The 13,815-nt window shown below is 36.2% G+C and overlaps 1 protein-coding gene across 6 annotated transcripts in view; it reads right to left on the bottom strand.

Annotated features, from left to right (window-relative positions):
• Positions 1-120: 120 nt before the first annotated feature.
• Positions 121-13,815, bottom strand: part of GPM6B (glycoprotein M6B) — a 129,940-nt gene continuing 116,245 nt past the window's right edge. For 4 of the 6 annotated variants that reach the window (XM_063457692.1, XM_063457721.1, XM_063457683.1 and 1 more), the window contains 6 exons: positions 11,839-12,025; positions 9,039-9,195; positions 7,183-7,354; positions 6,426-6,499; positions 4,652-4,717; positions 121-1,558 (listed from right to left, as the gene is read on the bottom strand). In XM_063457692.1, the coding sequence (XP_063313762.1) occupies positions 1,409-1,558; positions 4,652-4,717; positions 6,426-6,499; positions 7,183-7,354; positions 9,039-9,195; positions 11,839-12,025 (806 nt within the window). In that variant the 3' untranslated portion in view covers positions 121-1,408. Of the gene's footprint in view, positions 1,559-2,193; positions 3,266-4,651; positions 4,718-6,425; positions 6,500-7,182; positions 7,355-9,038; positions 9,196-11,838; positions 12,026-13,815 lie in introns of those variants that run through there. The other 2 variants (XM_063457700.1, XM_063457729.1) reach the window with 1 other exon arrangement.

The following is a 13,815-nucleotide window of genomic DNA, read 5'->3' as shown; positions in this document are numbered from 1 at the left end:
TGTTTTGTTTATGCACTGCGCATTGCTGCAGAATGTTACATTTGTATAAATGATAACGCTGAAATTCTTTAATCATCACAAACAGATTTTTATCTACAAATATTTATTATAACACTTGGATATAACTACAGGAAGCCCTTGGCACTGATAGAAAATATTGATTCACTATAAGTTACAAAAATTTATACATAGCAAAATGTAATTTTTTTTATTTATTTTTTTAAACATAAAAATAGTTCACTAAACAAAATCAAAATAAAACTCCCAGCAACTACACAGAATAGAAAAAGGAAAAAGAAAAATGGGACATTGCCTTCATTATCCGTACAGGAGAAGATGGGGCTAAAACAATCACCTGCATTGCAGTAGAATTAGTTATGACATTTCCCATGCATTGGCTTAACAGAAAGCTAGGCTAGTATGTTACATTTTCTTTACATACAATAAAATTTCTCATTTTTAATTTGTCAAAATTGCCTTTTTTTAGGCTTGTAACCAAACAAAATACCTGAACACTGTTTGTTCACAATTCAACAATAAGAAATATTTCTAAATAATCAAGTAGACTGGGCGTTTTTTTTTTCTGTATTTTTTTTTTTTATAATTTTTGTAACATGTACCGTCTACATTATCACTTTTTTCCAGTTTTCTAATTTTCTTTCAATATATTTTTAATCATATTTTGTTTAAGTGCAACTGTATAACACTCACAATTGACCACAGAATAATAATGAAGTGACTTACAGCAACAATGTAATACTACATAGCATCAGTGCACCAATGTTGAAAGGTGTTGCCCCATAATTTGATTTACAAGAAAACAATCTTAACTATACGTGTCTTGGAAGGAGATAAAACAAAAGTTTATGATCTAGAAATATTAGGTTCTCCCGACCCAGATTCAGGATTTTGTTTTTAATGCTCAGGAAATGGATGTCTACACATATTTTAGTTCAATTACACAGTGGAACGTGTTGGTATGTGTGTATTTTAATGCTCTGGCACTTGAGACTTTTTTTATTTCATAAACATTTTTTTTTTTTTTTTACAAGTTTCTGCTTTTTATTTCATTCCACTTTAAACCTTTTTGTAATCAGATGGATGCGAATGACTGCTACAACAACCGAACAATTCATTCTTCCACAAACTGAGCATTCACCTACATTCTACTCATTCCATCCAGTTTAGACTTTTTATAAATTGATGCCTTTTAAAATGCCTGAGATCAAATACAAAAAAGGAAGTAAGTTGTGAATATTGTGTTACTCACTGGGTTTTTTTCCTTTACTAATTGTACAGAATTATGTCCAATAGGAACGTTATATTTATTTATATTCTTACACTTCTGCATTAGCTGACCAATAATAAGAGCTACTGGTTCTTCTGTGATGTTACTCGGATAATCGTACTATGTGTAAGAATTGAGCTGTTCTTTAGACCGTGACTGGATGTCTTGAAGCTCCTGTTCTTCCTTTGTCTTAATGTCGTGGTAGACCTGCATTTTGCTGGCATCCTTTAAGTAGGCCCAGTTTGCAGACAGAATCATGAGGAAGTGGATCTGCAAGAGAAGGGTGAGCATTGTGGCTAGTGAGCAGGTCAAGGAGGTAAAGCAAGCAGCTTGTTAATGTTCTAGAAGTAGTATTTGAATTAAATAAATAAAATAAAAAGAGGTAAGAAAAACTAGAGTTAACGTGTGACTTCTAGTGAACATTAATAAAAAAAAAAAAAAAACATGCACCTTCCTAGTTTACGGATTTGCAAAAGGAGTTAGTAAGCCAGGATTAAAATTAACAGAAAATCAATACTAAATTCTGCTTATGTATTTCTTTGAATTCTAAAGGTACTCAATTCAAAAATGAACCAGCAAGTTTGGTTTCCATTGCTTTTTTTATCGTTTGGTTTCCTTTGTGTAGGACAGGTTTCTAGTTTCATTATTGTATGGATGAAACATGAAATATAAATTATACAAAATGTGCTAGATTTAAAAAAAAAAAATATATATATATATATATATATATATATATATATATATATATATATATATATATATATATATATATATATATATAGTTCTCAGTTAAATAATTTTTTTTTTTTTTTTTTTAAAGAGTGCTACAGTTCTTGGTATACAGTACAGGCATCTAGGTTGACCTGCAGAGATGAAATGAAGATCTTCTTATAAACACAAGCATGCAAGTCCACAAATTTAGTCTTTTATTGTCCTTTTTATTCATCTACAAAAATAGGTTATAAAAGAATAAATCCATCCCGAGTGCTCATACGCACCTCGAAATGGAGTCAAAAAGCCCCATATCCAGTGATTATTTCAAATAGCTTTCCCACTTTTCAGTGATCAACGTTAAGGAGCCTGTGATCTCTCATCTTATTTGACAACAACATCTCCCAGTTGTCTGCAGTCAGCTATAAGATCAGCTAAGGCTGATCAGGAGTCAAGGTCAAAAAGGTTAAGAGAAACAGGTTGTCCGACCCCTGATCAGTGACATGGCAATAAATCACATACCTCCTGATCCAAGAAATGCCCAGTTGCAACTGGGCCACTAATTCTTCTAAATGTATAGGATTTCTTTCTAGTGGTCAAGGGCCTGTTAGCCATACATGTTTTTGAGATCTGGCTTTCTAATTAATGATTAGTTACAAATTTACCTGTACAAGTGCAAAGTTATAAAATAAAACAAAAAATCGCTCACAACTTCAGAAAAAGCCATTTGGAAGCAGTGAAGAACCAAACAAATTACATGGTTAGTAATTATTTTTTTGGCAATGAGAATAGTCCACACTACTATTTCAACATTTTTCATCTTACGGTAAACTTGAAAGCACTATTAATACATTTGTCACACTGCACTTTATAGACAATAACTTGAAAAAGGCACATACATTATAGTCATAGATATATTGTGAGGGGCAATGAAGGGCCAAAAAGGCAAAAATATCTAATAAACTGTTCTTAAAGTCACATAATATAGCCAGATCTCACTGTAATATTCACATACAAAATTGGTTAATTACTCCTTTTCAAGGCTAAATGATGCTTGCTATTTACATAAACCAAACAGAATAGTCATATAAACTCCTAAATGCTAGACTGAGTTTTTAGTCCAGAGGGTCAGTGGCAGATGAATCTATAACAACGCAGTCTCTCTAATGATTTGGCTAGGACAGTTTAGAATTTAGTGCAGCAATCTTCCCGACTCTTAAACTTCAAAACGGCATAGTTATATGTAGTTGCCATCATGTAGATCAGCTGGTGGAAGAGAACAAAATGAAGAGGACAGTAAGACACAGCAAGTCAATGCCTTATGCAGCCATGGACATCAGTTATGTATTGTTACAGTTTTGACATTCAGGGATGATCGAGGTTTATATTTTCTGAAATAAAACAATACTGAGCACTAGATGGGAACAGTGAACCATGATTAAAGTGAACCTGGAACGGAAAAATTACTTGCCTTAATTCACTTACATATACATTGGATACGTCATATATCATGTAGATAAATGGTGTATTAAATGTAAAGTATAAGCAGGGCTGATCTAGTCAGTGACGTTGGCATTGGAAAGGAGTAACATTACTCCATTCCTGTACCCAGTTCCATAGCAACCGCATGTGCTATGGGAGGAGAGCCGAGGGACCTCCTGCCTTTTTTTGCTCTCCATTGTCATTCAATACCGAGGCATTGACTGGCAGCTAAGAGAAAAAAAACATTTAACCTCTTAAGGACACATGACATGTGTGACATGTCATGATTCCCTTTTATTTCAGAAGTTTGGTCCTTAAGGGGTTAAATAGTTTTTTTTTTTTTCCTGCTAGCACAATGTATAGATAAAATCTTATGCTTCATCTAATGAGCATAGTCTGTTTGGGGCATGACATGTGCCTTTTAGAATGGATTATCAAAATGGGATGTAGCAGGGGCTGGATTCTATTCTTAAAAAAAACTATCTTGGGCAATAGAATCCAAACCAAAGTAAGATAACGCTGCAAAGGAGAGAAAGGCAAAAAAAAAACTTAATAGAACTATAGAAACTATACGAGAAATAGAATTAATAATCAAAATAAAAAACCTTAATGGTATATCTAAATATCCAATACATTTGAAAACTGTTCACCAATTAATGATACTTTAATAGATTTAAGCCTCTGTATGAGAAATGTTACTCAATATGCATTTTGGATACGATAAGAAAGAATTTTATACTTTATGGCAAAATTAGTTTCCAAATATACTCCAGTTCAGTTACTTTATTTTCTAATGACACTATTTATATTGTGGGGTTAACTGAACAAACGAGTAATAGGAACTGGAGAATTGACAAGTAAAAATGCAAGTTTTGAAAAGTGAGAATTTTTACAGTGTGCCTAAATCAGCTTCCAATTTGCAAACTATGCTTTTACACAAGACTAAAATTTATAGCTGAACAGGAAGATGGCTGTTTTAAGGAATAGTTAAAACTGCTACTTGAATTCTATGTATTAAAATTTAAAATTAAATGTAGTCTCCATTTATTCCGCAAACAAAAAATACTTGATAATGAAGACCATTTGTTTCTCCTTAATGTCTAGTTTTATGGTATTACAGTTCAACATTATAATACAACAGTTTAAGTTTAGAAGAAGGTGAATACCCACCAGTGCAATAACAGTAGCTCCTGCCCCGGCGCATGCCACAATGAAAAGGTGGTAGGACATGTAAAACTAGGAGAGATAAGGAAATGTGGACTGTAACAAAGTGTATTTGAAACATTATTGCAACATCTATGTTTCTATCATTTAAATACATAAAGGGAATCAACACAGTAAAGGACGAGACTATATTTAAAAGAAGAAAAACTACCACAACAAGAGGACAGTCTTAAATTAGAGGGGCAAAGGTTTAAAAATATCAGGAAGTATTACTTTACTGAGAGGGTAGTGGATGCATAGGATAGCCTTCCAGCTGAAGTGGTATAGGTTAACACAGTAGTTTAAGCATGAGTGGGATATGCATAAGGCTATCCTAGATATAAGATAAGATAAGGCCAGGGACTAATGAAAGTATTTAGAAAATTGTGCAGACTGGATGGGCCAAATGGTTCTGATCTGCTGTCATATTCTGTTACAATATACATAAACTAACTATACAGTATAGAAAACATGTAGCTGCTGTAGCTTATATTTAAGTTAAACTGCTCAGAATTCTGCATTTGTCAAACTGTAACTAACTGTGCAAATCTGGATTAGCCCCATTATAGAACAGGCTGTCAGGCAGAATCATTGTGTGGGTGGATGCTGTTCCCATAGATGCAGGAGTGCCTGAGTGTTAGGTAGTGGCTCTGAAGGAGAGTAGTCTAACTGGTGTGTATAGATTTGTGACAATAGTCATGATTTAATCTTATTTGCCTGGATTGGTGACTGGGTGTGGGCATAAGAGTTTTATACCTGACTTTATTTCTACATCCCTCCCAGAATTAAAAGAACATCTATAGTGTTTTGTATACCAGTGTTAATTTTGTCGCCTAACAATTTTAGTCGAGTAAAATGTTTGAGATTTAGTCAACTAAAACCAAAACAATTAAGATGACTAAAACACGACTAAAACTAAAATAGCATCTTAGTCAAATGACTGACTAAAACTAAATTGCCATTTGGTGCCAAAATGAACACTGCACAGGGGGGCTGTGGAAGGGGCAAAAGAGGCTTTAACTAAGCCAATTAGATTAGTTGTATTTACTAAAATCCACTGGAGATTTGGTCGACTAAAACTAAAACAATTCAGATGACTAAAATACAACTAAAACAGCTTTTTAGTCAAAGGACTATGACTAAAACTAAATAGAAATTTGCTGCCAAAATTAACACAGTTGTATACCTACACATGCATTATAATGTTCAGTGTATTGCCACATCAAATGTAAAAGCCATATTAATATGAGTGGGTATATTCTGCAGGAAGGCTAAGGTTGGATCCTTTATTTTGGACACGGCATAGTTTCCAGAGTGGGCATTTTAACGGATTATGGGTTCTGGAAAGGGTAATGGAGCTATTGGCACACAAACTGCTTTTGGGAACTTGCCAACGTGCCGCGTTCAAAGCTGAACACTTCTTCCTGAACCAAGATTCTTTGGTTTGTTTTAATACCGTTTTGTAAATCCTGAGTGACAATGAAAACATACAAAACATACAAAACATTGTGAATGAAAATATGGACCTTCGCTGAGACAATGAATGTTCATAGTGTAAGGGTTTCTCTGTCTGGTGGTAACTACACCCTTAGGCAGCTGCTATTTGTAGCTAATATTACCCCAACTACTGTATGCCAATTAGGAGGTGCCAGAAACTATTACAATATCTTCCATTTGTTAAACATGTGTATAACTTCTAACCAATCATTAAAATGGGCATCTTGTGAAATGAACTGAATACCTCATTGGTGTTGCAGATGTTCTCCAATGCCATTCCACATGCTTTTCCGGGCAGAGCATTCCATGGAATGATACCTACGCAGAGAGAAACACAATCATTTAAGTCGGTAGCAAACACGTATTCCTTTCCTTCTCCACCCACTTGCCATCTGTGTTCTTTTACAAGCACCCACACAAAAAACTGCTACTGAGCCGAAGACTGGCTAGATGACAGTTCTAGCAACAGACAACGTGCCATATTGTGCTTACATACAGGCATTTTGTCATAAAAATGAATTCACTAAGCACCTGTACAGAATGTAAACACAAAGTAAAAATATACACCATTGGGCATATAACAAAAATTATGACCCACTGGTATTGGAGACAATAAAACAAAATCAGGGGAAAATAAAAAAATACATTTTACTTGTTGGTCTTATGAAATGGAACATTTAAATAGATATTTAATTTTGTACAGACCACGGCACTGCAAAGGTTATCAGAGTGGGTGACAGTACAAGGATTTCTCCAGAATTCGCCTAGATTATTTACGGATAAGCTTTTCAAGTGATTTAATATCTTTTGTTATACTTTTAAAATTACATATTTTGAAAAATATTAATATATTAAATTTTTTGAAAATATTTAGCCAAAACATATTTAAAAACCGTATCTAAAAATAAATAAATTGAGGCCATAAACCTACAAGCTCACATTTCAGGTAGGTTCCCACAGGTGCTTACAGAACATTTTTAAAGAAAAAGATTTGCATTTACCATATTGCCGGACGTCTACACAGATCTGATCCGGTGATGTGGTCATATTTACGGACAATGCTTTGAGAACTTCACAGGTTGACCACATGTTGTAGAACATGAACACAGGGACAGCAGAGAAGCCAAAGACACCAAGCCAGGCTACACCAAGAATATAGGTCAGAAAGACAAACTGATCATAAAAGGAAAAAAGGAAAATGCAGTTAGCTTAAATACATCTGCAGAAATTAATAACATTTTGTCATCCAAAGCACCAACAGAGAAAAAGAACATTCACTATATCCCCTCTTAAAGCAGCTTGGCACAATATGGAAAGACTGCGCCAAAGATGCACGGCACAGACCACACCAATGGGTGTCCAGTGGCCACGAACAGGTTCTGGTGTACTTTCCTGAGCCTGTCGCTCGTGGTCATGGTCTTCCTGACGGTCCTCTTCAACTTCTGTTGCTTTATTTGTCAGGAGCAGCAAGAGTACAACACTGTTCTTTGGTGGGTTCCATGAGACTACTGGGCCAAATGGCAAAACCTGACAAAAGGTAGCTCTGCTTTTTCTCACATTTGTCAAGTGTAGAGAAAATTTAAATAAATATTAAGACAAAAAGTAGTCCCTACTTTGTCTTCGCATATCTTTTGACTGTGTTGGAGTTTCAGTGAAATGTCAACACAGTTAATGTTGGTATTTCAAGGAGCCACAGTCGGAGACCATTATTTTTACTGATCAGTAGTATGTTGTACTAAATTCATACTAAATTCAAGGACAAAAACTGTAACTGGTTATATAAACTATTCCCGAGATTGCCCATTTTTTTCTTTCCTGTATAGTTTCCCTGTATTTTTGTTCTTTTATAACCACAGAAGCCATAATATTGTAATTGAAATTGGAATGATCTTTATCAAATGATTCCATTCAACTTTAGAGTTCTAAATAAAATATTGAGAAAGAATAATATATCTAAAGTCAGTGTTCTGTTTTAGGTTTAGCAAATATTGCACATGAGATAGGTATTCACCGGTCAGTCAAAAATGTCACTGCATTTAACACAGATTAAAACATGAAGAAAAATAAACACATTTTTCCTCCAAACCTCCAAAAACTGTTGAATTTATAACAAATCTTATACAGAGTTTAAAGGACAATGGAATATTTGGGATTATTTTACTCCCAGAACTAGTGGTCTTAAAGGGGCACTATACTGCAGTTGCTGTTGTGGTGCTGCAAGACTAACTGTATGTTCTTTAATATGCACAAGAAAAATAAAGAATTTAAAAGGGCACTATAATCACCAGGACCACTACAGCTCAATGTAGTGGTTCAGGGTCATGTAGCCTATCGCTGCATGCTGTGAATTTTAAAATGCGGTCTTATTAGAGAAAAAGCAGTGTTACACAGCTACCAAACACGGTAGCTCTGACACTGTCACTCTGACAGCCACTTAGAGGTACTTACTGGATTACAGGTACTTACTGGATGACATCCTGCTATCTTTGCATGTGAAGAGTATAAGAGGCAGACTAGACTACAGAGGACACAGACCAAGGTTCCTGGTACTTCTCTCCTCTCACCAGTTCACGTAAGCTCCAGCAGGGCACATTACAAATCCTGTAAGTAGGCATCCCCCTTCTCTCCCCCCCCCCCCCCCCCCCCCACCCCTCACTCACTCCCCCACAGGACTGGCGCTTAAAGGCAGGTGTCAACTCTACCTAATGGGAAATCTTGCCGTGAGAACACTACAGCATTACGAATTACAATTTTGCCTATTAAAAAGATATATAGTTAACTGAATTTTTTTAGAAAAATAAAATGCATTCAAAAATAAATCTAAATACATTAATGACTCAGGAGATTAAGCACTCACCATTCCACTAATGCATCGTCCGCAGGCTGTCGTCTTAAATTCACTGTGCATTTCCTTTACGGCACTGGTGGTGTAGAAACCTTCTGCCAAAAGAATGATTCCGTACAGAAAGAAAAAAGATGCAATGCCATAGATGACATACTGCATCAATTGTATTCTGCAAAAAAATAAATAAAAAGATATAGATTACTGATTTTCTGGATTATTTTGGACAGTTCTTGATTGTCAAGCTACAAATCACTGTTCAAGAAGCACTCCAAGCACCATAACCCCCTCCACAGTGGTTATGATACTCTGAGAGCTCCGTTAAGAAGTTAATTTGTTGGCCATAATGGTTCATCTTTTTCCCCAAGCCTGTAAAGTTGGTACACAAACCTTTGGCTCCTCAATTTATGCTACGTCCAATTCTTTGTTCTAATTCCTTGTTCATGCATACATTCTATAAATTTGACCACTCCATCCAAACACAAAATACACCCGTTTGTATGCATGAATATTATAGGTCCTAATCTTCACCCCTTTAAATTTTGTTTTTGCCTCATCTTCACACACACAATACTTTTGATTTGTTTTACCCTCTACAATTGTAGTTCATTCTATCCTCATCACATTGTGTTTGTTTTTTCCTGCTAATCTACACTCTGTTGTCTTCCGTGATGTTTTTTTCGCTTTTAAATTTAGGTTCTCTATCTTCTTTGCTACTTCTCAATTGTTTTTCACTTGTATTTCATTGTTAATATAAAAACTCCTCATATTGTTGTTTTTGAGCTTTTTAAAAAATAAACTAACCAACCAGTTTGAGATCAAGGGAAATGTTTTCTGTTTATGCATGCCATGTTTATTATTTGATATTAGCCTGTACATTATTTATACCTCCAATTTTATTATATTTGTATACAATGTTCCCTTGCCATATGATGCGCTTAAATCAGTTCTCTCCAAATAAATATATTTAAAACAAAAAATGTGTGCGTGTATTTTTGTGAAGATTAACTTTTAGGTCAAACTTACCTATGTAATAGAGGACTTCAAATTTTCATCCTATAATTAATAATCCTGGCTTATTTCAGTTATCATTAAAGGGAGGGACACTATGATCACCAAAGCTACTTTAGCTTAATGAAGCAGTTTTTGTGTATATATCATGCCCAATTCACTGCAACTTGGAGTTGGGTCAGGTCACTTTTGTTTCTGGTTATGCAGCCCAAGCCAACACCACTCCTGGCTGTGACTTACACAGTCTGCATGAAGAAAAAAAATGGCTAATTTAACTCCCAAATGGCAGAGAATTGAGTAGCGAGATTGCAGGGGCATAATCTATACACCAAAATTGCTTAATTAAGCGGATGGTGACTAGAGTGTACCTTTAATATCTTATATATACATAAGTCAGGGCTCGACAAATCCCAGGTCGCCATGGCGCATAGGAATTTTGCCTTGGCGTCTGGGATATGCAAGCCCCTTAACTCCAAGTGGGCGGTGGCCATCAGCAAGTTGGGGGATTTTCTAGGAAGACGGCTTGCTGGGTGGTCGTGGAGGCAGGCGGTTAGATGTGAGAATTGGAAGGCGGAGGGAGCTGTGATGTTTCTGCTCTGCTCCCCCGCGAGCCGCTTAATGAGACCGGGGAGATAGGGCATCATAATCCGGCCCCGATCTCACTAAGTGGCATGCGGTGGAGCAGAGCAGAAACATCACAGCTCCCTCGCCGCCGGCAACAACAGGCGCAGCCAGCCACCCGCCTCCACGACCACCCGGCAAGCCGCCTTCCTACAAAATCCCTAACTTGCCGCTGGCCGCCTGCACGATCCCCCCAGCCTGTTACCCATCTCCATAATCCTTCAGCATGCCGCTCGCCTGCACAATCCCCCAGCCTGTCACCCACTGGACCCCACAGGTATTAAAACAAGCAATAATGTGTGAATGTGTATGTCGGTCATGTGTGCTCGACTGTGTCATGGGGTGCGTGTTTAGGTGGCAGTATGGTATTTTTATTCACCTTTTTCCCCCCCCACACTGTGCTGGTCTCCCCTTGACTGCCCTGCCTGTATGGCTGAGATTATGAAACTTTCACTATCAGCCAATTCTAATTTTTCCCATAGGATTTGCTGCAAAACGCTGTACCAATTAGCATCTCCTCATCGAGATGCATTGTATCAATGCATCCCTATGAGGAGTGTTCAGCGCACACTGTGCAGCACCGACACAGGAAGCACCTCTAGTGACCGTATGAGTGACGTCACTAGAGGTGTCACTAATATACAATGTAAACCCTGCCTTTTTTCTGGGGTCAGGCTATAGACAGGCATTAAGCTGTAGTGGTCCTGGTGACTACAGTGTCCATTTAAGAAATGTATTTTTTGTTGTTGAATATAAAGATTTGCAAGTTAAAAAAAAAAATCTGGCTCCTAACTTTTTTAGCTGACTCCTAGATCTAAAGTAAATTTGTCAAGACCTGACACAAGTGTATACAGAACATCAACTACAGCACATAAGATATTTTGTGAATTGCCTTTTAGTTTTTTGTTGAGTGTAATCTGTACTATAACACAAATTCACCTTGGTGGGATGACAATCAATGCCTGTACACCCACCAGTTCGGTGTCCTACCCAACTGACTGATTTCAAGCTACTTTAGGATGTGGGACTGCATCCTGATGCAATGTACAGATTTTTTTTTAATGATTTTTTTTTTCTATTGGGACTTGTAATCAATGGCTTAAGTTTGAAAAGAAAAGAAAAAAATCAAAATTGTGTTAATATGTTCATCAAAATGTCAACGTAAATAAATGTGACTACTTACACTTCAGTCAGAAGAGCGTGATCACTGGCATTTGAGGAGAAGTGCTGTTCAAGTATTGTTACTGTTCCTGTGAGAGCAACGTGGCCACAGCCACAGAAGAGAGCCACTCCAGAGAAGCATAGAATGGTGGCCACCAGTGAAGCGTATGGTACTCCTCCCAAGCACTTTATGCAACATTCAAAGCAACCTGCACAGAGAGAGAGGGAGGGGCCAATCAATGAAACTGCTGACTACACAGGCACAAACAAAAAAATGCACACAGCCAGTATTGTATCAAGTCTATGTTGCAGCTGCAAGCTGTCTCCCACTGTTTATAAGAATCTAGGTCATTTTAGATCTAAACAAAGAAAGCAATGTTAAAAGGAGGGAGAAAATGACTGAATCTCTTAAAATCCTCGAAACTAATTTCAAACCTCTAGAACTGGAACCATAGGAAGCATGAGGATGCTCACGCTGTGCTTGGAGGTACTTTGCATAAAGCACCAAAGATCAAAGAAAAAAGGGGCCTTCTGTTTAATTTAACACATACACCCTATAAAACAGACACATTGAGATTTTACAAGGACATTTGGACATTGCACAATCATTACAAATAAACAAGAAGCAGACCATTTGACCCCTTAAGGACCGGACTGTTTTTGCGATGTTGTACATTTGCGACCAGGCATCTTTTTACACTTTTGTGGTGTTTGTGTTTAGCTGTAATTTTCCGCTCTCTCATTTACTGTTCCCATACAAATTATATATTGTTTTTTTCAGGACAAAAAGGGGCTTTCTTTACATACCATTATTTATATAATCTCTTATAATTTAATTTTAAAAAAAAATGAAAAAATATGATGAAAAATTGAAAAAAAATACACGTTTTTTGAATTTTATGTGAAAAATCTTTTACTCATCTACAAAAGCGAATGAAAAAAAACTGCTAAATAGATTCAAAATGTTGTCCTGAGTTAAAAAATACCCAGTGTTTACATGCTTTTTGCTATTTTTTTGCATGTTATAGGGCTATAAGTACAAGTAGGATATTGCGGTTTCAAAACATACATTTTTTAAATGTATCAATAGTGACATTGTAACACTATTATCTGTCATAAATCGCTAAATAACACCCCACATGTACATATTTTTTTAAAGTAGACAACCCAGGGTATTCAATATGGGGTATGTCCAGACTTTTTTAGTAGCCACTTAGTCGTAAACACTGTCCAAAGTTAGCGTTCATATTTGTTTGTGTGTGAAAAAAGTAAAAAACTAAATTGAACGCTAATTTTGGCCAGTGTTTGTGACTAAGTGGTTACTAAAAAAGACTGGACATACCCCATTTGCAATACCTTGGGTTGTCTTCTTTTGCAAATGGTATGCCATCATGGGGTAATTCTCATTCCTGGGCTACCATACGCTCTCAAAGGCAACGTAACCAACCTGGCCGTTTTCAATGTAAAAATATTTGACCCATATATTTGACCCTGTAACTTTCAAAAACGCTATAAAACCTGTACATGGGGGGTCCTGTTCTACTCAGGAGACTTTGCTGAACACAAATATTAGTGTTTCAAAACTAGAAAATGTATCACAACAATTATATCATCAGTAAAAGTGCTGTTTGTGTGTGAAAAATGCAAACAAAGTCACTTTCACTGACAATATCATCGCTGTGATATGTTTTACTGTTTTGAATCACTAATATTTGTGTTCAGCGAAGTCTCCCGAGTAAAACAGTACCCCCCATGTACAGGTTTTAGGGTGTCGTAGAACGTTACAGGGTAAAACACAGTGATAGCAAATTAAATTCTCTGGACTTTCGGCCTGGGTTGGCAGGCAGGTCCCTTAAATTGCAATCAATAAAATAACTTAATTATGTAAAAATATTACATAAATACGCACGTAGAATTTAAATATATATGCATATTTATATATTTGAAGTCTACGTGTATATTTATATAATTTTGTATATGGACATATGAATAGTTCGCA

This window comes from Pelobates fuscus, chromosome 1 (genome assembly GCF_036172605.1).
Source record: "Pelobates fuscus isolate aPelFus1 chromosome 1, aPelFus1.pri, whole genome shotgun sequence".
Classification (NCBI taxonomy): domain Eukaryota; kingdom Metazoa; phylum Chordata; class Amphibia; order Anura; family Pelobatidae; genus Pelobates; species Pelobates fuscus.
Note: the sequence above shows the minus strand (reverse complement) of the source record. Positions and strands in the feature narration are given on the sequence as shown.